General features: G+C 51.0%; 1 protein-coding gene and 1 non-coding gene across 2 annotated transcripts; one reads left to right on the top strand and one right to left on the bottom strand.

Annotated features, from left to right (window-relative positions):
* Positions 1-4414: 4414 nt before the first annotated feature.
* On the bottom strand, positions 4415-4687 carry LOC129066127 (small Cajal body-specific RNA 13). The gene has a single exon (XR_008528659.1). It is a non-coding gene; the product is annotated as a small Cajal body-specific RNA 13 (non-coding RNA).
* Positions 4688-5912: 1225 nt separating this feature from the next.
* On the top strand, positions 5913-13483 carry GLRX5 (glutaredoxin 5). Its single transcript, XM_054566955.1, has 2 exons — positions 5913-6238; positions 12765-13483. The coding sequence occupies exons 1-2, from the start codon at positions 5947-5949 to the stop codon at positions 12941-12943; spliced, it is 471 nt and encodes a 156-aa protein (XP_054422930.1). The 5' UTR covers positions 5913-5946; the 3' UTR covers positions 12944-13483.
* The last annotated feature ends 8808 nt before the right edge of the window (positions 13484-22291 follow it).

Genomic DNA, 22291 nt, shown 5'->3' with positions numbered 1-22291 from the left:
GTGCAAGATGAATGGCCGGAGAAGGCTGGAGCCATGGATTCCCATGATAGCGAGATTTAATTTTGACACATTAAATTACTAAGGCTCAAAGGTGGAAGCACCGAGTGGAATTCTGACTCATCACAAAGAGTATTTAAGGCCTTGGCACCACATCTCAGCCATCATTCAAAGGAAATAATAAAGTTGTCTAAGCGTTCGTCTGGCCGCAAGCTCGGTGATTATCAGAGGGAGCCATAAACCTCTGCTAGCAGATAAATTTTCTTAACAGGTTTGACCCAGAACAGCACTGGCTCCTTGCTTTTATGTTCTGTGGTATAGGCACTGTCTCAGAAGTTGCTGGCATGTACTAACAGTTTGAGTTATGGAAACTATCTGCTGCTAGAAGAAAGAAACACATAATGACCAAGATTAAACAGTTTGGAAAAAGTCAACTGCTCTTTTACCCTTTTTAATCAAGTCTCAACATGTTTTATGATTACCCCTTAATTCTTAATACTACCATACAGGAGATAGGGCTTGGGCTATTTTCTCAGAATGAAATACGGTTCTCAAAAGAACCAAGTCCAGCGAAGGCCTGGAGTTTGGGCCTCAATTTAAAAAAAAAAAAAAAAAGGCCTGGCGACGAAAGAAAATATAACTTTTAGGAATGAAAAGCTGTAGTCTTTTTAATTTACATTTTGGGCTTTTAGATTGGAATTGTCATTTTTGTTCCACAAAGCATGAAAATCACATCTGCCTCTAATATAGTCACATGCAGAGCTAGTGAAGATAATTCAGGAATAATTCTCTGTGGGACTTGCTGGTGATGTTATGACTCAGCAAATTTCAGAAGGTGCTTGTGAAGGCAACCAAAGTTCCAGAGGAACCCAAAGGGCTCACGTCAGGGAGACGTTACACACAAATCCCAGAACGAGAACCTAATTTGGGGACCAAAATGTCCAAGAACCAGTATCCTAAGGCTACGGGTAAGGTCCGGATGAAAAGCCCGTCTGAAGAACAGGACAGTGTGGTACACGTGCGAGACACTGTTATTTCAGGGGTGAATGTTTAGGAGCAGAGGAAGAACACAGATCGGTTCCTCGACCCTCTGTTGTCCTCACATAATGACATCTTGGAAAATAGTAACTGTTTGCAGATACCGGGCATTTTTCACAGATCCAGGAAGAAGGCAGGAGGGGCGGAAAAGCCTACAGGGAATCAAAAAGAACTAAAGGTATGGGATTGCCGAGGACCGCGACCTGGGGCTCACAGCACACACCTGCCGTTCAGGCCCCAGCGCGGGCCAGGCTCTGGGCGGCCTCCAGGCTTCCCATCAATGCTCCTTCGCAGAGCCCGTTTGTACCTGCATCCCCTGCGGCTGGCTCCCGCCTGAGCTCCCCCAGTTCACAGCACCCCATTCCTCTTGCCTTGACCCAGAGGAGCACGGGACTCAGGAGGCCCTCCTTCCGGCCCCTGGTGTGGCAAACAGCGGCGGGCACAGCCGAGGCCGCACCCTGCTCAGAAGAGTATTCATAAAAACAGCTGTCTTTGTCAGATAGAGGAAGTCAAAGTCCAAAAGGCCTTTCTCCTTGGCATCGGGGATTAGCAAAGATTCTCTCGGAGGGCCTGGCAATGCCCTGGTTCCTCACACATTATGTTAATCTTCAGGCAGCGGGGCATCGAGTTAATGTTGGGGTTGCAAAGAGGCTCAAAACTTACTGGACAGTAGCTAAGTGCACCAGAGGTTTCAGGTTCCAGCTGCAACTCTGCTTCACAAATGCTATTTTAGCTCAGCCATGTTTGCTGCCTCAACCCCGTGGGCAACCAAGGCAGCCACTTTTCTCTTAAAATGACAGAACACTCTGACCTGCTTGGACCTAGCAACTTCTGTACCGCATGTCCTATGCACAGAAACACATGCTCTTTGTCAGAATGCAGCAATTCCGACGCTGAAGTCAGGGCGCAGAAACACTGACACTGAGGGTTGAAGTGAAGCATCATCTTAAGCTGATAATCATTTAGGGCTTATCTGAGGAAGACACGATCTCAAATTTGTAAGGTTTTTAACTATGGTTCAATGTGAATTTGCTTTTGGAGAAGTGGGTGGAGAAAAGAATTGTACGAAGTATAGTCGAGCCTTATCTATAAATAAGTGCAGAGAAGAAAAACATTTTTAGGATGCCTGAGTCAGCATGTTTACATGCCTTGATTATTTAGTTTGGAGTCTAATTATAACTTGTGACCAAAATGCCAGGATTCTCCTAAGTTTCTGTGTACTTCCCACCCTCACTTCCCCATTACTGTCCACATGGAAGAGATCACAAATTAATGATTATTGACTTCTGTGTTCAAAACACCCAATTGTATTTGAGCATATGTGCAGATCTCTGACAACTGTTTACTTAAAGAGTATATTTGTGACATGTCTTCATTATAGAATCTCTAAAGAGAAACCTCAAACCTAAAATGCTAGATCATATATAAGAGTTTGATGCTTTGGAAGAAATATTTCGAATGCTCTTTTTCCTACTTCTTTAAATCACTAATGTTTGGTGCCAATACTCCAAGAGTGGTTTTCAAGCAAAGACAGAAATGAGTATGTTCAACATATACATTTTATATTTTTGCTTCCAGTATTAAACACTTAAATTGGGTGTATTGTTCCAGTTCCTTTGGTTCAGATATGTGATTTGTTTTCCTGCCCTTGACCACACCACCAAAGCGACCCCCTTGGCTCCCTGAAGGACATGCCTTCCCATGGCCTCCCTTTCCCGTATGCTATCATTCCCCCTACTGTGCGCAGCCACTCTTCTTAATATGGTGGAGAAACACAGGCTCTGTATTCCTCCTGCTCAAGGGTTACTCTGAATCTTTAAGGACAGCTGTATTCTGAAAGCAATAAAAGCAGAAAAAGACAACTACACTTCTGAAGTCAATATTACACACTGTATAAGGGATATCATTACTGCTCCACACCTCCGGATCCTTAAAACACTAGTCTGCAAATTATTTTCCCTCTTCCACTCAACACAAAAGTTGACAGAGACAGCTGAGTAGGCAATAAACACTTTACAATTTCAGGAACAAATAGCCAGTATTTATTTTAAGAAAACCAACTTACTATGAGTGAAAGGTGATTTTGGAAATCATGTATTTTCTACTGTTGCACCACATGCTGGACTTCTGAAACAATAGTTCTACTTCAGCATCACAGCATTTCCTATACACAATGAGGTCTGTCCAGAAAATATCCGGCCACGTACTATGAAAACAAGACATTTATTGACAAAGATACAAGAAACATTGTACACAGGACAATGACACCTCAGTTCCCTTCACAGTAGGCACTTGGGGTTTCACATAGTTCTCCCAGTCTCTCTCCCACCGCTCAAAACACTGCAAAATCCTTTGTTGGAACTGCCATCAGCTGCCTGTTACATTTTCCTGACTCTCTCTCATTGACAGTCTGAAATCTCTTCCCTTTCAAAGGTGATTTTAGTTTTGGGAAAAGCCAGGAGTTGCCTGGCACCCCATCTGGGCTGTAGGGGGGATGAATCACCTGGGTCGCCATCTTCGTTGATTGTTGATTGCTGTCCATACATGTTCACTATTCTTGGGTGCTCTGCCTGTTGCAAGCCTTCCAGAAAGTGGACCACTTTCATCAGATTCTTCACCATCTTTGAAGCATTTGTGCCACACTTTTATTTGTGCTGCACTCATTGCATCGCCCCGAAAGCCTGCTGAAACATCCGAATATTTTCCGCAGAGGACTGTTCAAGCTTAACGCAAAATCTGATGCGGATTCATTGCTCTACTCGCTCAGTCATTTTGAATGTGACGGCCACACAGTGCACATGCCCACTCAACAATGACTAGCGTGTCGACCACTCCCACTGACTAGTACAGTGAGGTCATCATTGTTCACACATGCGCATTTTAGGCCACTCTCTTTGGCTGTCACTCACTGATGTGACACGTTACATCAATGTCATGCAAACTGTTCTGGTTATATTAACAATGGCTGGACTTTTTCCAGACCAACCTCATATTTCTGTTCCCGATGCTTGTTCTCTGATTTACCTGGAATGAATTCAACAAATCTGTGTGGGAAAAAGATTTTTTTAAGAAACTAATCAGTGCTGGGTCCCACATTAGAAAAGTACCAAACATCAATGGGATGAAATATGTCACTGAGGAGTACTTCTGGGTAATGTCTTGATTCATTTTCAGTTTACTAGGCTCAAGTTTCATGCTGAAGGATTATTCTGAAGATTCATTTGCTGACAGCACATGCACTAGTTTTCTGATTTTAAATTCAGGCACCTCCAAAGCATAAATAGGTCATCCCTAGAAGTAATTTGTAAAATACTTAAAAATTTTTTAAATACTCAACAATTTTTAAAATACTTAAGAAAAAATTTTTTTAATTAAAAAAATTTGTAGCAGTACTTAGTGTCCAACAGAAACCACTCCATCTGTTAAACAATATCTTGACTGCAAAGCTTCTCTTACTGTTGATGGATAGATAATGACATGGAAAGTCATTATCACCGTGGCAACAGTACCCAAGAACTATCAGAGGAAAATTGCACATGGAACGGCTGGCTCTCGAGCAGTCATGCCTCAGCTTCCTCTGGAGTATGCTCTTTCTGCAAGTCTGGTGTGCTCTAGGGTACCACCAACCCAGTGCGGCTCCAGACTACAGATCACGAGGCGTTCTCACCAAGTCCCACTCTTCCAGAACCCTTCATTCCACCAACATGAGCACCTGCCACGCTCCAGGCACAGTGAATTAAATCGAATGCCTGGGAGCGAAATCAGTAAACACCTAGTAAGTATATATCAAGATGTAAAACTACAATAGAGACGAGAGAAAGCTATGGGCCTTCTTTTCTGTACTCTGCACCCCCGCATTAGTTTGTACCTGCTTCTCATTTTTCACAGTGACTACAAAATTTGGGCACCATGTCGTTCTGTAGATCTCGCGCAGGCTCCGTGCGGAGCACGCAGCACCTGCTCGCAAAACTTGTGTTGAACAAACCAATTCCCAACTTAGTTTCCCACTCAACAAACCTTTCCCAGGGCCAGGTCCGAGGACTAAAGTAGGGTGGAAAGTCAACACTCCCAAACCCAAATGGGATCACTCGCTTTACAAGATTTAAAAATAAAAGCTGTTTTAGAGAAATAATTGCGAGCTAGAGGCCGGGGTTAGGAGCCGGGCACAGACTTCCGCTCCCACGTGAGCAGCCCGCCACCTAGGTATGGCCGGGACACGTGGTCCAGGGTCAGATGACGTAGCCCAGGGCAGGCTTGTTCGCCAGTGCCTGGTCCGGCTTCCGCTACGAACGGCCGCATTCGGCCGCGGACTTAGCGAGGCACCGGAATCGCTCACCTAACCTGGGAAAGACGCACCCAGGCCTTCTCCAGCCCTGTTACCATTCTTAACACAGAAGCCAGGGCCCTCAAACAGCGTTGCCATGGCAACCCAACCACCGCCTGTACCGGAACCGGAACCTTCATCTGGAGGTGACCCCTTCCCAGCATTCCGCGGAATGGCGAAACCCCGCCCAGTGCCTTTCCCAGCCATCGGTACTGTCCCGGAGGCCCCGCCTACCCTACCTAGGTAAGTCGTCTTCTCCCGCGTTCCTCCTCTCCTGGCCGCGGAGCGTGACCCTGATGGGCAGCCATTTTCTCCAATCAACTAACAAAGCGGTTACCGAGGGCCAATGGTAAGGCTGCAGGATGCGGCTTAGGCGTGAGGACCACCTTTAACCTGTCGGGGCAGGGCGAGTGATGTGATTGGTAAACTCGAGGACTTGCCGGTCAGCCTCCTCCAATCTTGAAGAGCAGGTTGGAGCCGGCCCAATGAGGACCTCGGGGGGGCTGGCCGGGCCGCTGTGGGCGGGGAAAGGAACTTGGGGGCGAGCTGAGGTCCCGGGCGGTAGAGGGTTGCGGCGAGCGTGCGGGATGAGTGGGTCCCTGGGCAGGGCGGCGGCGGCTCTGCTCCGCTGGGGGCGTGGCGCGGGCAGCAGCGGCCTGGGGGGCCCGGGCGTGCGGACGGCGGGATCGGGAGCGGGCGGCGCCTCGCCCGAGCAGCTGGACGCGCTGGTGAAGAAGGACAAGGTGGTGGTCTTTCTCAAGGGCACACCGGAGCAGCCCCAGTGCGGCTTCAGCAACGCGGTGGTGCAGATCCTGCGGCTGCACGGTGTGCGGGACTACGCGGCCTACAACGTGCTGGACGACCCCCAGCTCCGGCAAGGTCAGGGCCCGCCCAGTGCGGGGAGGGGACGACAGGCCCCGGCCCCTCCGCGGGGCCGGGGTCTGTCTGGGATTTGCGCGGGGTTAGGGCGCGGGGTACTGCTGTATTAGAGAGTCTAGGGTGGGGACGTGATTGACGTGAACAGAGTCTGAGGACTTGGGGCTCCGGTACTGTTGTCGATTGGGGCAGTGGGCTAAGTCCTTGCGGCGCACCGATCCTCTCGCGGAGCTGAACAGGCGTTTTGGGGCGAGTTCTCTAGGGCTGCGTCCGAAGAGAGTGGTTAGCAGCCTCCCTCCCCGCTTTGCGGGACTGGGCAAGTGGGGTGAAGGGGAATATAGCAAGAACCTAGGAGGTACGCACCTTTGGGCATACTTTGAGGGTGTTGGCCTGTTTTGCGGATGGATAAACAGCTGGTGCTGTGGACGGTGGGGCCGAGGTTGCCGTGGTCTGAGGCTTGTGAGGTCAAAGGTTGGCCTCTCGAACTTCGCGGCGCAAGGTATCAGGGACCGAACTTTGTCGTTGATCTGAGTTGGAATCTGGTGGTGTAGGAGAAAAAGGCATGAAATCGGGGCAGGGGAGAATTCGTGGAGCCAGGGCTTGGAGGGGTGGTCGGGAGAGGGACGGGGACTGACCATGAAGCCAGGGGCCAGGCAGGACCTGTGGCTTTTCACCAGCCTACGGCAGTGGAGGGAGGCCCTAACTGCCAATTAGCATCTTTCCTGCTGAGCACAGGGCTGCGGACCTTTGGTGCTGGTCTGCTTCCTGGCTAAGGTTGGTCAGCGTTGGTGGTGAAATGGGGAGGTTGTGCCTGTAGCTTCTGGAGGATGACTTAGGGACCCTGCGTTCCAGTTAGACACTTGTAATCACTGAGCCCTGGCATCTCCCTGAGCCCAGTGCTGTTAAGTTACAAGTGTTCGAAAAACTAGTCTTAAAGCACCAGGTTCTGTTACTTTACACATAGAATTCCACATTTTGTTATCTGGTGTTCATGGATGTTATCCTGCATTTGAAATGACCAATCATAGTCATTCTTTCATCGATGAGACAGACGGGTGTCGTGGAAAAGCTTTGGGTTGGAATCCTTCTGGGGCCAACTTTTGGATCTAACAGTTGTTGCTGTTAAAAACACAGCCGACATCGTGCATGTTTACATATACTTTTTGCTCCCTTAAGAGCAGTGAGCAATTCTCAGGCCACTGCCTGGGTGCCGCTTATATTTCTTATCCAGAGGAAGCTTCCAGTGAGTGTTTTAATGAACAAGTAAATGCTTCTGTTGTTTATCGTATCATAAACTCTCTTCCATGCTCTTAAAAACATTAAGAACACTCTTAAATTCCTGCCTATTCAGATCACCATTGTATTTCTTGGTTTGGGAGCAGTGTCTTTTGAGTGAATAATCATTACTCTATTGTTGAGTGTCTATTAAGCCGTTGAAAATTTGTTCAGCCTTTTCAGTATGGAGGAATTTAAGGCAGTGGTGAAAAACCTATGACATTGGCAAATTTTAAATTTGGATGACAAGTTGTCTGGGTGTGTTTGTGTGGCGGATGTGTCATACGCTGAAGATGGGAGTATAAAATAGTTTCCATCACTCTGGAGGAATACAAGTATACTGACAGTTATTCCTATGCTATCAGTACCTAGTTGGGTTGAAGGTGAACAGAGCTGAAGACCCAGCTGCTTCACTCCTGTGTATATAGTCCAGAGCAGGCGTTGACAAACTTCCTTTGTAAAGGACGAGAGTAAATATTTTAGTCTTCATGGACATGCAGTCTCTGTTGCAACAGTTCAACTCGGCTATAGCCTATGAGCAGTCAGGGGTAACATACAAATGAATAAGAGTGACTAAGTTCCAATCAGACTTCACTTACAAAAACAAGAAGTGGACCAGATTTGTCCCAGAGGCCACGGTGTGTCACCCCGTGGTCTAGGCAGACAGACCCCTGCATGTGAGTTAGGAGACATGTAAGGATGTTCTTTGCAGCGTTGTTTGTAATACTGAAAAATTAGCAAGAGGGACTCTTGGTCTATTTAGTAGCAGACTGGATAAACTAAATTGTGATTCAAGTGAGTTGAGACTCACTTTAGTGAGTAAAGTGTCCTTACGTGACTAAATTTCAAAGATGCAATGTGTAGTTACAAAGCAAGCTGCAAAAAGGTAAGTATGGCATAATGCCATTTGTGTATATAAATGTTAAAGATGACAAGTTGTCCCATATATTGCAGATACATGTGTGCAAGTGTAGCTCATGGGCAGGAGTGACAGAGGCCAGTCACAGGCCAGAGGCGGCATCTGGTGGTCAAGACCCTGGCCTTTGGGCCTTTGGAAACCTGGGGGTAAATCCTGGCTCCAGCATGTGCTGTCTTTTTTACTTAATCTCTCTAAGCCTTTGTTTCTTTATCTGTAAAGTACAGATGCTAATAACTTACCTTGTAGGATTTTTGTAAAGATTAAATGAGCTTAGGCATGTAAAACACTTAAAGAGGATGAAACTCTGTAACCTTTAGGTCTTTTTATACTGAGTGGCATCTCTAATTGGTATTTTCCTCCATTCTCTCCCTAAACTTTCCCTGTTGCATGTATCTCTCAGAGAAGCGTTACTGGGAAGGGTGGGGTAGAGGACATCAACAAGGAGAAAGTAGAATATCCACATTGTCCCTGGCCCTGAGGGGGTTTAATTCATTTCACCAGTTATATCTCATTTCATCTTCGTAATAAATCTGTGCGGCATGGAGTTATCCCCATTTTATAGATGAGGAGACTGAGGCCAAGAGAGCAGCAGGTGTAGCTGAGGCTGTGGTACCGTCTGCTGACCTTTGGGCCGACGTCATGTCCACGTTGCCTCTGTGCTCTGATGTCCCGCTCCTGGGGGTCCGCCGCTCTCCCTGCTTTCAGCTCACAGTATCTCCTTGTGTCCGAGCGCCCTTCTCTGAGGCAGGGAGATGAAGAAATAGGGGACGCCAGTTGGAGGTGACGTGAGTTGCCCAAGGTCACTGCGCCTTGTAGTGGCTGAGTTGGAATTAATCTGCATCCGACCCTGGAGCTCCTGTTGTGAAAATCTACCAGGAAAAAAAGAGGGCTAGGATTATGGTGCTCTTAGAATGTCTTGTCCAACCCAGGAACAAAGAATAATGTTCTGAAATGTGATAGATTTTGAAAAGTACCTTTTGAAAGTTCTGGGAGAGAATTTTCCAGAACATTTTCTCCACTGTCTTGATACTTGGAATATTAGATTTTGGGTGGAGCAGTAGGTGTATGTAAGACAACCTCCTAACTTCCGATTCCTAGCGTTACCCTGTTGAATATAACTTTGCAGTCAACATTTTCTGTCTTAGATGGAACCACTATTATCTCAAAAATATGATGATTGTCATTCCAGTCCATCCTTGGATATCATTTTCAAATTTTCAAGAGTTTCTGATTCTGAGTAATTCCAAGGGCAGTTTTTGAAAATTGAAATGTGAGAGAAATTAGCCACATTTAAATAATTAATTGTGAATCCCTGGGGCTTGTTTTAATTTTCAACTCATGAACAGTGGTCTTTCAGTATTGGAAGTTTCTCAGTTCACTCTATAGCAGCGATTCCCACCCCGTGTGCTGCAAGGATTGTTGAAACACGCACTACCGGACTGTTGAGTCCAGGCCACTGACCGCTCTTCCTTTAGATTGTGAAATAAAAAAATGGCGACAGCCGACCCAACAGTGGCCATCTGGTGAGGATGAGTCGAAACTGTACTTTCGGGGGGGGGGGGGTCAGATTGGCAAAAAAGTATCACATATTTTAGCGTGCGGCAGAGTTTTAGTGAGCAGTTCATGTGCTGCGAGACGAAGAAGGCTGAAAATTGCTGCTCTATAGGAATCCGTTGGATATTTCCTTAAATATTTAAACCCAAATCAGACTTTTCGAAAACGGAATATAGCATGTTTTTAAAGAAAGGTGCCAAAGCTTTGCCTTGACATCAGCTGCTTGTAACCCTTGTTAATCTAAAAACTAAAGGAGCGGGGAAGTTGAATTTTGATAAGCTATCAGCTAGTAGGCTCTGTGGCCCTGGCAGCTGTCACAGGGGCTTGGAGGCAGTCGGCCCCCGCGCACGGGCCTCTGTGTCGGGCGCTCAGGGCGGTCGGAAAGCCCGCTGGCTTTGGCGGTTCCGACGGGAAGGACTGATCCTGGTGGCAGGTCCTCCTCTTCCCTTGGGGTCGGACGCGAGGTCTGCGACGTCAGGTTTAATGAACGGGACAAGCCTAATGCTTCGGTTGAGTGTGGTACCTTAAAAACGATCGACGAAAGCACATCCGTCTGTTACTCAGCAAGCGGTTTATTTCAGGATTAAATGTGTGGGTTTGGGTGGCCCTCAGATGACAAATTGATTTTCATTTTTTGTGTGTTTCAAAAATTGTAGGCACTCTCCAAAAGAATCAGTAGGTATTTATTATCATGGAAAGCTCAATACAACATATTATTAATTGGAAAAAACCCAGATATGATATTACGCATGTAAATGTTCACATACAGACATGTGAAAGATATTTAAGAAAGTTTAGAAGAATTAAAAGAAGTTCATATTTACTTTAAATATTTCTTAATTCCCACACCGTCAGTCATTCTACAAGTAAAGAAAGATGTGTAACTGGCATCATTGTAAAGTAAGTTCTGAGAGACCATATTTGAAGGTAGAGTCCACACACACACACACACACACACACACACACACACACCCACCCCCACTCCCATATGCTGAGTCATCATGTGACAGCAAACGTTGGAATGTTGAAAAACCTGAATTCCTCAGGGTCTTCGAGTGCATTTAGATACTTGGTACCATGAAAACATCCTGGTGCTTCAATTTTGTAACTGTAGACGTATCGTGGGGACCATTTTGCAGTGTATGCCAAAAGCATGTTGTACACCTGAAACTAAAATAACACCATGTCAGTTATACCCCAGTAAAAAAAGGGTCCAGAAAAAGAAGAAATGCGCTTTACGGGGCCTGGGACGGTGCGGTGGCGTCTTCCCGCGTGAGGCCTGTGGAGGGGAGATAAGCGCTCAGGCCCCCGCCCTGCGCCTTCTCCAGCGCTGCCCTGTAGTGCAAAGTGGCCTTTTTTTTTTAAAGGAAACCATAACTTTTAAATGAGGAAAACACGTATCTTGAATGGCTCTTTGGTCATTTGGTCAACTCAAATTGGTCATTTTATTTGGAAACTAAATGTTTGATAATAAATGATAGGGTAAATGATAGGGATTCAAGAACCAGTTCTTGTATTTTTAGTTTGTTTACATAAAAACCACCACTAGACAAGTTTTTTAATTTGTGTAATACTGTATTTTGTTTGCAGAATCTGTTGACTCTTTTATTTCATGTTTGCTTTGACTATTTTAAAATAACCATCTCTCTGTGTAAGTATGAAATCACATATACTCCATAGTGATTAGTTATTGTAAGTCATGATTTTGACCGTCCTCTGTTTTAATGTAACCAACACGAATGTAATGTTTATTGGCTGGATGTGTTTCAAAAGGATGGCTCCTCTCAACATAGGAGTAGAGTGGTGAGTGCGAACATTAGAGAAGAGCGATTTAATTAATGCCTCAGGACTGCGCCACATTTCCATCTCTCCGCGTTGTTGTGGCCGTCATCCCCGAGGCTCAGAACCGCCGCGTGGCCGCCCTGTGGCTACCCTGTGTCCCCTGATCACAGGGTGCCGGCCGGGCTCTTGTCCGCTGTGAGTGCTTGAGAGCAGGGGGTGGGGCTCCCTCGCCAGGGGGCCTGTCCTGGACCACGACGTGGGCCCCGGCCCGCACTGGGCCTTCTCCCCACGGACGCAGTCCCTGTGAGCTCCAGGCCGAGCCAGGTCACCTGCGCCGTGGCCTGCCCCTCCCAGGGGCCGAACAAGATGAGGCTCCAGTCGGAAGCCATGGAAAGGGATTTTCCTCTGGGTCAAAGAAATGTTAAAGATGAAACCAGTGACTAACGTGGTGAGCATAAGTACGGTGACAGTCGCTGACCCAGGCAGGCACTGGGTGGGGACAGCCTCAGGTGGCAGTGTCATCCTGGTGGTTCCGTGTGAAGTAATCCCCTTGGCAATGCCGTTGTGGAATTTCTTCTCGGGTTTGTTTTACTGAAAACAGGCCTGGCAGGAGCGTCGAGAACATGGCTCTGGGCGTCCTGCGTGTCGTCCGGTGACCGACTGCGCTCTCTGCCGTAGGTCACACCCGTGTGGACCGTGTGCTAGGCAGTCTGCGAGAGCGCCTTACCCTCCTGATTCCCATCGCCCCCCTGGGGTGAGGGTGGAAACGGGCGCGCGGTGAGGTCGGGGCTTGTCTGAGGTCTCCCCGTTTGTCACGGGAGAGTTAGGGTTTAAACCGCGCCCACATGGCTCTCAGGCCGAGGGCCTTTGTCGTGAGCAGCTGGTCGCCCAAGCCTGGGGGGAGCCAGGAGGGAACACGGGGCATCGCTGGGGGCCAAGTGTCGTCGCGGAAGTGCAGCGCGACCATGTCAATGACACTCACGTGTGCTTTCCCCGTAGGCATTAAAGACTATTCCAACTGGCCAACCATCCCGCAGGTGTACCTCAACGGCGAGTTTGTGGGCGGCTGCGACATTCTCCTGCAGATGCACCAGAACGGGGACCTGGTGGAAGAACTGAAAAAGCTGGGGATCCGCTCCGCCCTTTTAGACGAAACGAAAGACCAGGACTCGAAGTGAGGCGGCGGGTCCCCCGCACAGAGGCCGCGCCGTGGGAGAGGGAGCCGCGGGGGTCGCACCCTGGCCGCTGCGGAGAGGCCTCACCGAGCCGGCTTTCCCTGCTCAGGCGCTGCTCGGACTCCTCCAGGGTGTGAGCAGTCGGGAGATTTTAGTGTGTCTGATGTTCGGGGCTAGGAAGATGCTGTCGTGAATTTAATTATAACCGCTGCGCTGTAATAATTCAAGGTCGTGTTATCATCTTGATGTAAACAGAATTTGTTCTCATATAGTGATTTGCTCTTTGCCTGACTCAGGAGTAAAACTAGGAGGTTTTGAATCATGATTATCACTCGTGAGTCCTCTGCCAATGTGTCAGTCTCGGAAGATCACATGTCCCCCCAAATTTTTGTAACTTGTTCTGTTAAGAAAAATTGATGGGCAAGGAAGAGAACATGATAACTGGGGTGTCGTTTTTTAAAATAAACGGCCAGGGATAGAGCGCGTCGAGTCGTTAATTCTGAACAACAGTAAGTCGGTTTGTAGTCTTTCCTGCTGCTACAGCAGAAGAGCACACACTGGGTGGCCGACAGGCAGCGGGCAGTTGTTTCCCACAGGTCCGGAGGCTGGAAGCCCGAGATCGAGGCTCCGGCAGACGCAGTGTGCGGTGAGAACCTGCGCCTGCTTCGTAGACGGCCGTCTTCTCCCTGAGTCCTCGCCAGGAAGCTCTCGGGGGTCCCTTGCCTTAGGGTGCTGGTCCCGTTCACGCGGGCTCTGCCCTCACCGCCTGTTCAGCTCCCAAAGGCCCGCCTCCCAGCACCACCCCTTGGAGGCCGGGTGTCAGCACAGGGACTTTGATGGGACACAGACACTCAATGCATGGCCGTCTATAAGGATTTTTAGTTGCGGTGACCTTTTGGTTTTAGAAATTAAGGGTGATTTTCACTCTTCTGTTAAATTTGCCACAAAAATTGCTACCCAGCTGTGCCGAGCGGGTGAGGGGCGCGTGGGAGCTGGGCGGCTGGCGAGCTGCGCGGCCACGGGAGGCGGCACCCCGCCCGCCTGAGGCCTGTGTCTGGCGGGTTCACCGCAGTCAGGGGGAGGGGGAGGAGTCATCGACGGTCCTCCCCGGTGAGATCTAATGAGTATTTCTTTAAAAAGAGTGCCTTTATTTAAAAAAAAACAAATAACTGGAGTCATAGCAGAGGTTCTGCCAGGGTCTTTTTATAAAGCTCCCAGGGGCCTCCATCTCCAGGCTGGGACGGGAGCTGGAGGGCGCTTGGTGGGGGGCTGGGGAGGGCCTGGCCTGGCGAGGGGAGCCTTCGGACCCCTGGATCCGTTCTCGAGGCTGCTTCTGAGTCCGCCCACCCGAGTGTCTCGAGGAAAAGCTCTGAGAAGACAGCCTGCGAGACAAGGCGTGGCCCGCGGGGCCGGGCCGGCCAGGCCGGGGTGGTCCCAGAGGTGCTGCACTGGCTGCCACCCCGCCCCGGGGCGGGGGTTGTGTCCCCAAAAGAAAGGAAAGGAAAGGGAAGAGGAAACTCCACCCCCATGTCACTGGGGACTGTCCTTGGGTGACCATAGAACTCGCGCTCCTGGGAAACACACTCTTCTCCCAAGCAGGTTTGTCACGGCAGGAACTCACTGTGCCCGCCTGCCCTCACCGCCCTCTGCATCTGCCGCGAGCCAGGTGTTCCACATACTCACAGGAGGTGGGCACTCACCTGCGGAGCCGCTGGGTCTCACGTGAAGGGGGGCCACTGGAAGGGGGGCCACGTGCTCAAGACCCCGCCTGTGCTGCGGCCACTCAGCGGCCCAGCCAAGGCGGCGACCTTGTCCTTCGCAAAGACGGCCATTGACAAATCACTTGATGCTGCCGCTGCGTGAACACCAGCGGCGGAGCACGCTCGGCCGTCTGCAGAGCTGCCCCTTGCCCATGCGTCGGGCGTGCAGTGTGGGCTTTCCCGTAAGTCTGCTGCTTGTGGCTTTTACCTGTGCACCCCTAGGGTTCGTCTGAAAATCAAAAGGATGAGACACATACCAGCAGGGGACATGGGTACAAGAAACCCCCGTAGGACATTAGGGCAAGGGCGCCAGGGCCAAGTTGACTCAGAAGCTGATGAGTCACAGGCCGTGTAGGTCACCGGAGAGCTTACAAGTGTGAGGACGCACTGAGCTCTACAAGGAGTGGAAATGTCCTGTCCAGAAGTTAGCGCTTTTCCCCCAAATGCTAAACAAGCCTTTACCAAGTGGGAGAGTGGAAATGCTGTCGCGTGTCCGCGTGCAGAGTCTGACCTGCATGATCGGACTTTCCTGGCGTAAGGACGGCGGTGACAGCCCAGCGCCGGTGCGAATGGCAACGTCGCGCGCCACGTGTTGCAGGCTGCCAGGCCCCCGACAGCCGCCCAGCACCGGACACCTGGGGCTGTGGGGTCTGTGCCACAACTTCCCAGTGCCCTGTTACCAAACCCTTTAGAGACAGTTACTTGGGGAGAGTGCACATTTGTAGGATTTCTGGCAGTTTTTGTGTCAGGAGTAGGAGTTACATGAACAGCATTACCCTTCACAGAAGCGCCAAGTTGTGGAGGTACGTTAGGGCAGACGTAACTTGTGAGAAGTCTTTCGGGCTTATTGTTGCTGGCCCTGCCGCATTGACTTGTGTGGGATCCTGGACAGCAAGCCGTCCTGTAACGGCTAAAGCCGCACAGCCCGCGGAGAGAGGGTTCTTGTAAATAGCTCCTTTTGCTCTTTTAGAGCTAAGTTGTGCCTGAAGGGTTGGGTCCCTGGTTATTTGCGACAGGGACGACCTTGGTCCCGGCAAGGTTTTGTGGCAGTAAATTTAACCTGGAGGTGAGCAGTCTTCCAGGTTGGTTCTTGAGAGTCGCTGACAGGAGAAAATAGATTTTGGCGGAGGGTCCTAGAAAAAGCTGATTTGATAAAAATTTTTCAATCTTCCATTTAGGAGTTGTTTAATACATCTAAAGAACAACTTCAGTGATTCCTAGCAGCTGACTTGAGGGGGAGCAGAAGGAAAGTGAAGGGGACAAGCTGTTTCAAGCCTGAGTGCAAAGTCACGCACAGTGACCAAGGGGGACTCAGAGGAACCGTGTCCCCATCCCGTTGCCTGAGAGCAGCGTCCTCATAGCCCTGTGGGCATCTGTGGTGGCAGTTGTGGGCCACGTGTGGTTGACCTGGGAGCGGACCCAGCCTGAGTCGGTAGGTGCTACGGAAGGGGCGCGCCCGGCTTCAAAGGCCTTTTCCCAGCTGCAGCTGGACGGTCTTCCCCCGAGAGCTCGCCAGCCGCCCGCTGCCCACACGCAGCCGCCCCGGGGCTGTCTGTCCGTCCCACCAGGCTGCAGTTGCCTTTTTCTTGGCTTCGCCTGGGGATCCCTGGGGGCTAGCAGAGGTAGTGCCCACAAATGCGGTGGCAGGGGGACTTCTTCCCAAAGGAGGGAAGAATTAATTCCTCTCTTCCATTCCTTCCGGGTTGGTCCCAAGAAGCGTTGTTACAGTTTTCCAGTCACACGGCGCAGGGCAGAGCGTGCACTTGGGTCAGACTCCCTGGATCCCCATCCCAAGCCTTCCTGGCGTGCGACTGACCTCAGACAGCAACCTCCTCCTCCCACTTGATCCCCCGGGAAAGGCAAATGTCGCCTGCACCAGGCTTATCCTGAGACTTAGACGGGAGAGTCTCCATCAGCTCCAGGCCCGCGATGACCCCCCAGGGTGAGCTAACCTCCTCTACAGCCACCCTGGACTTTGCCTGGACTTTGTATTGTCGCGTGTTACCAGCTTTTCAAGGCCTGCTGGAGCAGAGATGAGTCCGCGGTTATCGACAGGCCGCTGTTAATGTTTGCTGCCCCTGGAGCACGGAGGCCCACCTTCGAGGGATTGAACACCTGTGAGGGTCTCTGTGGAGTGTACCACCACCCAGCTGTTCTTGGGGACAGGACAGCCTCAGACTGAAAGATGTCCCTGCAAGTTACTTTCCTAAGAAGAGAGGTTTGACTTACTGAGTTCTGGCTTTTAAAATATTACTTGAGTTTCACCCAGTGTGAAGTGTTCACTGAACCGGTAGGTTAGGCTTTTACGGCGTGGAGCTAGGCTGGAAAGAGCACAGCTCAACCTCGACTTCGTTCTCATCTATCAGCAGCCAGGATTGCGAGCCCGGCCTCCACGGGGCCTCAGTAACCGTTTTCACAGGACACATTTCTGCCAGAAAAAAGAGGTGGAAGTGTCCCCCAGTTGAAGGAAGGTTTGGTGATGAAATGTGGGAAGAACTTCCGGGGCATCGGTGTGTCTGTCCCCAGCCCTGAGCGGCCATGAGTCCCGGCCAGGCCCTGGACTATGGGATGGGACCTCCTTCAGGCTGGTCTGGGGCCGAGCCCTCGGCAGGGGGCCAGGTGGGGCCAGGCTCGGAAACAGGTGTCAGGATACTTGGAAGGGGGACTTCAGCAACCGTTCGATGCTGTTACCGGCCAGCTGTATTCCTGAGAACCCGGAAACACAAATCTCATCATCCTGGCTTTCTATGTTTTAACTTTACCCACCGTTCCTCAGTAACATCGCCACGTGCAGACGGGTCCCTCGTCAGCCTATGTGTCTGCAGGACTCTGCTGGCCGACCTGGGGGCTGCTGCACGGGCCGGGTGTCCACCACACCAACCAGTCTCTTCTGCCTCCCGCAGACCAGAGCAGGATGGGCTTGTAACCCGTCACCAGCCACCTTCCTCACGAAGGGAAAGGGGAGCCTTGGGGCCTGGCACATGGGAGCGTGCAGGAAAGGCTTGTCAGGCTCAGCACCCCACACGCTGCACAGGGAGGCCTGGCCTTTGACCGTGTCCTGGGAGAGGCTCCTGGAGCCCTTGGCACATCCCGCTTGACAGCATCCTGTTTACCCAAGGCCCCGGTCACGCTCCAGCAGTTGACCTCCGAGCAGCTAAGCAGTAAGCACCCACACAACTGGCTGTCAGCAAAAACCCTGCACACCACGGCTCGGGGGAGTGCCCCAGCTGGTGACGCTTGGCACACGTCCCATCGTTGCTGGAAGAACGGAGTGCTGTCTGTGTGGCTCTGTGGGTAGAGGGTAGCTGGCAGCTCCTGCCTGGTCTGACGTGGATTCCACCCTGGGCGCCTCTTACCTTTGGTTTTTTAAAAAAATCTGTATGTTCCTCTGAGGTGGTCCTGGGGACCCATGACACGGGAAGGATCTCCCGGTGGCTGGGCTCTGAGCCCCAACACTTTCCTCTGAGAGAGACCATTTATTGTTACCTTCTTATAGACCTGCCAGTTACCAGGCCAGCCCATGACCCAGGGACCCAGGACGCTCCCGTGACACCCTCTAGCATATGTGGATCAGGTCTGGCACATGTAAGCAGACTTTCCAAGGACTCAGAAATGACCACAGGAAAACAGGCAGCGAACCCGGCTGACGGACGCAGCCTGCACACTGGGCTTGCTCCCGGCAAGGCCTTCCTCCCAGCAAGGCCTTCCTCCCTGGGAGCCCTGTCAGCCCCGCCCTCGCCCCCGCAGGGGTCCACACGGTGGGGGAGCGCGGGGGGGGCTGGGGTCCACGCTTTTCAGAGAGCCGGTTCTAAGCCCCCCTTCCACCTGCCTGGAGCCAGGCTCTGAGCTGGGATTTCCGGTCTGGGGTCCAGCCTCCTCCTGGCACTGTCTCTGGGACAGACCTCTGACCCCTGTGCCTGGAGTGGGGGTGGGGGTCCCCTCATCTGTCACCCACATACAGCACAGGGCATTGCGGGGGTGGGGATTGTGTTGCAGGTGACGCTGGGCTAGCTGCTCCTCTTGGATTTCCCTCTATTTGTTTAACTGGTTGTTCACATTTGAAGCCCTCACTCGTGTTAGCTTTTCCTGAGCGTAGGACAGTTGCTCAACAGAAACCCTGCCCCAAAGCAAGGATTCGGGCTGAACTCCGGAGCCACACAAGCGGGTACAGCCCCAGCTCTGCTGCAATCGCCTTGTGTCACCGCGTGTGAGGTGAGCCACCTTTTCCTGTGGTTCTCAATGAGAGGACTTTTTTGAAAATGTTGTTAATTTAAATTTTTAAAAAAGTTTTGTTCAAGTTTTGTATCTACAGAACACTCACGTATATTAACTATACACCATCACTATCTTAAGTGTATTTTAAAGTTAATTTAAAATTTTACCAATGAGAACACTGAGGCGGAGAGGTTGAGGGAGTTGCCCAGGACACACAGCCCCCCCGCAAAAAAATTGAGCCTAGGCTCGTGATCCCAGCTGCCACCCTGTTAATTTAGTTATACATACTATAAAACGTATCTGTTTAACAGTACCTAAAACAAGCTTGTATATGTGCATGTGTGTATAGGTCTGTATGTAGGCATGTGTGTTCGTGTGTGTGTCTGTATGTGAAAGAGAGACAGAGACGGTATAGGTGCCCTTTGCCAAAAGTAACTTCCAACAGGGCAGAAACCCTGTTTGCCTTATTAGGTGCTCGATACATATTTATGCGTAATTAACAGCCATTTTGGTTCTGTTTTAAATGCTAAGAGGGCAAAGCCCTTGCATGTTCTCAAATTTAACTCCAGCAGTAAAGCCTCAAGTGTCTCTGCAATGCCATTTTCCGATTGCTTTTGTTTTGCTGTTTCAGAGAGCGTCACGCCACAGGTAGCCAGCAGATGGCGCTGCGCCCCTGGGACTGAGCCCTTCCACTTCCCCGTGCCCTCCGCAGGCCACCTTCCGGTTTCCTAACTTGGACTCAGCCACACTGAGACATTCTGATCTTCCCTGATGTATGTCCTCTACGTGAAAAAGCAAATTAGGCAGATTTATACATGTCCCCAGGTAGAGCCCTGCTTCGCCCACATTCCACATTTCCTCCCACTGAAGGGCGTGTCACCTGCTTCCCTGGCACGTCCAGGGAGTGTTTTGTCACCAGGCAGCACGGTCACAGAAGACAGACCTATGGTGCTGCAAGTCCATTTCTTCCCCCGGGAATGCGGCTTTAACGGGCTGGAATTGGCCGGTTCTGCCTTCTCCGCCTGAGAGCCGTCCAGTGGGCAGGAGGGAGAGGTGGGACGTGGCAGCAGGCGACCAAGACCGGAACCCTGGCTCCCACTGACCTCGGGCGAGCCAGCTCTCTGGGCCTCAGCGGCCTTACCTGTCAAACGGGGATGACCGCAGTGCCTCCGGTCAAAGGATAGGTCAGGGCAGGTAGTGCTTAGGTGTTACTTTGCTTCCCTGCAAGGGAAACCCGCAACAGCAAAGGCGAAGATAGGATCTGTGTCTGAGACAGAGGACCGTGGGCAAAGGGAGAAGCCCGGGTCTCTGTGATGGCCAACTTTGTCCTCCTTCCTTAGGTGAGAGGCGGAGCGGCTGGCAAGGTGTTGTGCCTTTGGTTGTTTGTGGGCCTCCAAAAACTTGCGGTTATGTCTGCCATTTTCGGACTGGCTGTGCCTGTGTCTGCCCGTCCGGGTCCCTGGCAGGCCCTCCGTTTCCCATGTTCCAGGGCGGCTCCGTTTCCCATGTCAGGATGCCCTTGCCCTTCCTCCCAGGGTGGCCATGAGGCCTGAGGGACAGGCATGACGATGTGCTGGAAAATGGGATGCGTCACATGCGACAATGGTGAGTCTTGTCCAAACCCACCTCCAACCGGTTGCTCAGACCACGCCCTTTCCTTCCTTCTCCCCGTGCAAACAGGCCCCGCTGGCATCCGCCCCAGATGGCTCTCGAATCGGTTGTCTTCTCTCCACCCCCATTACCTGACCCATTGCCTGACTCGCCTGCCTGTCCTTTCTCCACGCTCAGAAAGCCACACGCCTGAAAGCCACCTGGATGAAGCTCTTCAGTGGTGCCCAGAACGTCCCTTGCAGTGACTTCTGAGGGCTCGGGTTATTTCCCCTGTAAACGGGGTAAGGGGGACCCCTGAGAGGGTGTTTATGAGTTTTCAATGATGGCTTTCACTGCTATGGTCTGAATGCTTGTGACCCCCGAGATTCCCACGCAACTCCCAGCGCCAGAGAGGGAGTGTTTGATCAATGGTTGAGAACTGCTTCTAGCAGGGCTCCCTGTGTCAGGAAACGGGGGAGAAGGAGTCCTGACACCTTTGCTCAACAACTCAGCTGTCAGGTATGTGCCTCGGGGTCTTCATTCATTCGTAAGTAGGGCTCTTCCCACGCCAGCGGCACTGAGAGAAGCTTACAGCTGCCTTAACCTCAAGAGCAAAGGCGGAGACTCCGTCCCTTGCAGAGGGGGAACGGGGACTGCTCCCCCGGCAGCAGAACGGGAGGGGCCGTCAGGCCTAGCACTACCGTGGCCCGTGTTATCCTGAGACGGTGGCAGTCTCGGAAGTGGAGGGTCACGTCAAAGGAGACCTTCTCTCAGTTCTGACCTGGATCTTCTGTGAGGTTCCCCCGGAGTGTTTTAACATATACCCCTGGTCCCAAGAAGGGCACTGGACTGAAGGCCAGAAGATTGAAGCCCAGTTCTGGCTGTGCATATCCCATGGCCATGCCCCAGGAGCCGGTCCGAGGGCACAGGCCAGCCTGATGGGCTGAGTCCCCCGTGCCCAGCACAGCGCCCGTGGGCCACGGGCTGGATGGCGTTGGTTGAAAGACTACAGTCTAGAGACGAAGCTAGCAGGGGCCAACCAGAAAACGAGTCACCTGAGAAAGGACAGGTTCACGGTCAGCTGGTCACCGAGGACGTGAAGCCCCACCGCCTCCGCACGCAGTCAGCATTCCCAGGGGGGCTCTCGGCAAACACGCCTTGTGAAAGAGCCGCCTGCCCTCTCCTGTCTGTCCCCTTACCCGAGTTCATTTCCTTCCAGGCATTCATTACCGCTTGAAAAATGGAGGCATGTATTTTGTGTTGACCTGTTTTCAAGTTCACCGACTCTGCGTTCCGCCCTGTCCAGACTGCTGTGAAACCTGTCCATTAGTCCTCACTTTCAGACAATGTGTTTCAGGATGCTATGTAATTTTTTTTTTTTGTAGATTATGCATTCTTGATTAAGATTCTCCATTTATCTCTTGTGCATCATTTCCTCTATTTTTAACATATTAATTATAATTATTCTTAAGCTTATGTCAGCTCACTCCACATTTCTATCATCTGCGCCTAAGCTTCTAGGGTCTCTTCTGGTTATGAGTGATATTTTCTTCCTCTTTGAATAGCACATGGTTTTTGACATTTATTATATGCCAGCCATTTTGTATAAAAGATCCACAGGTGAGGCTCCGCAGTTTTCAAATACCCTAGAAACAGAATTTTTGTGGGTTCTTTCCCCCCATTTTTGTCTGCTGTTGCGGCGGGAACAGCAGAAGCGGGAGTGGGGAGAACTGCTTTGTTGCTGCTGCTTGTTGCTGTTTTCTAAGCACCTGGGCAATGTTTGGCA

Source organism: Pteronotus mesoamericanus, unplaced genomic scaffold (genome assembly GCF_021234165.1).
Source record: "Pteronotus mesoamericanus isolate MK-2021 breed Mesoamerican mustached bat unplaced genomic scaffold, CSHL_Meso_final contig_182, whole genome shotgun sequence".
NCBI lineage: Eukaryota > Metazoa > Chordata > Mammalia > Chiroptera > Mormoopidae > Pteronotus > Pteronotus mesoamericanus.
The sequence above is the reverse complement of the archived record's forward strand: the minus strand, read 5'-3'. Positions and strand labels throughout refer to the sequence as shown.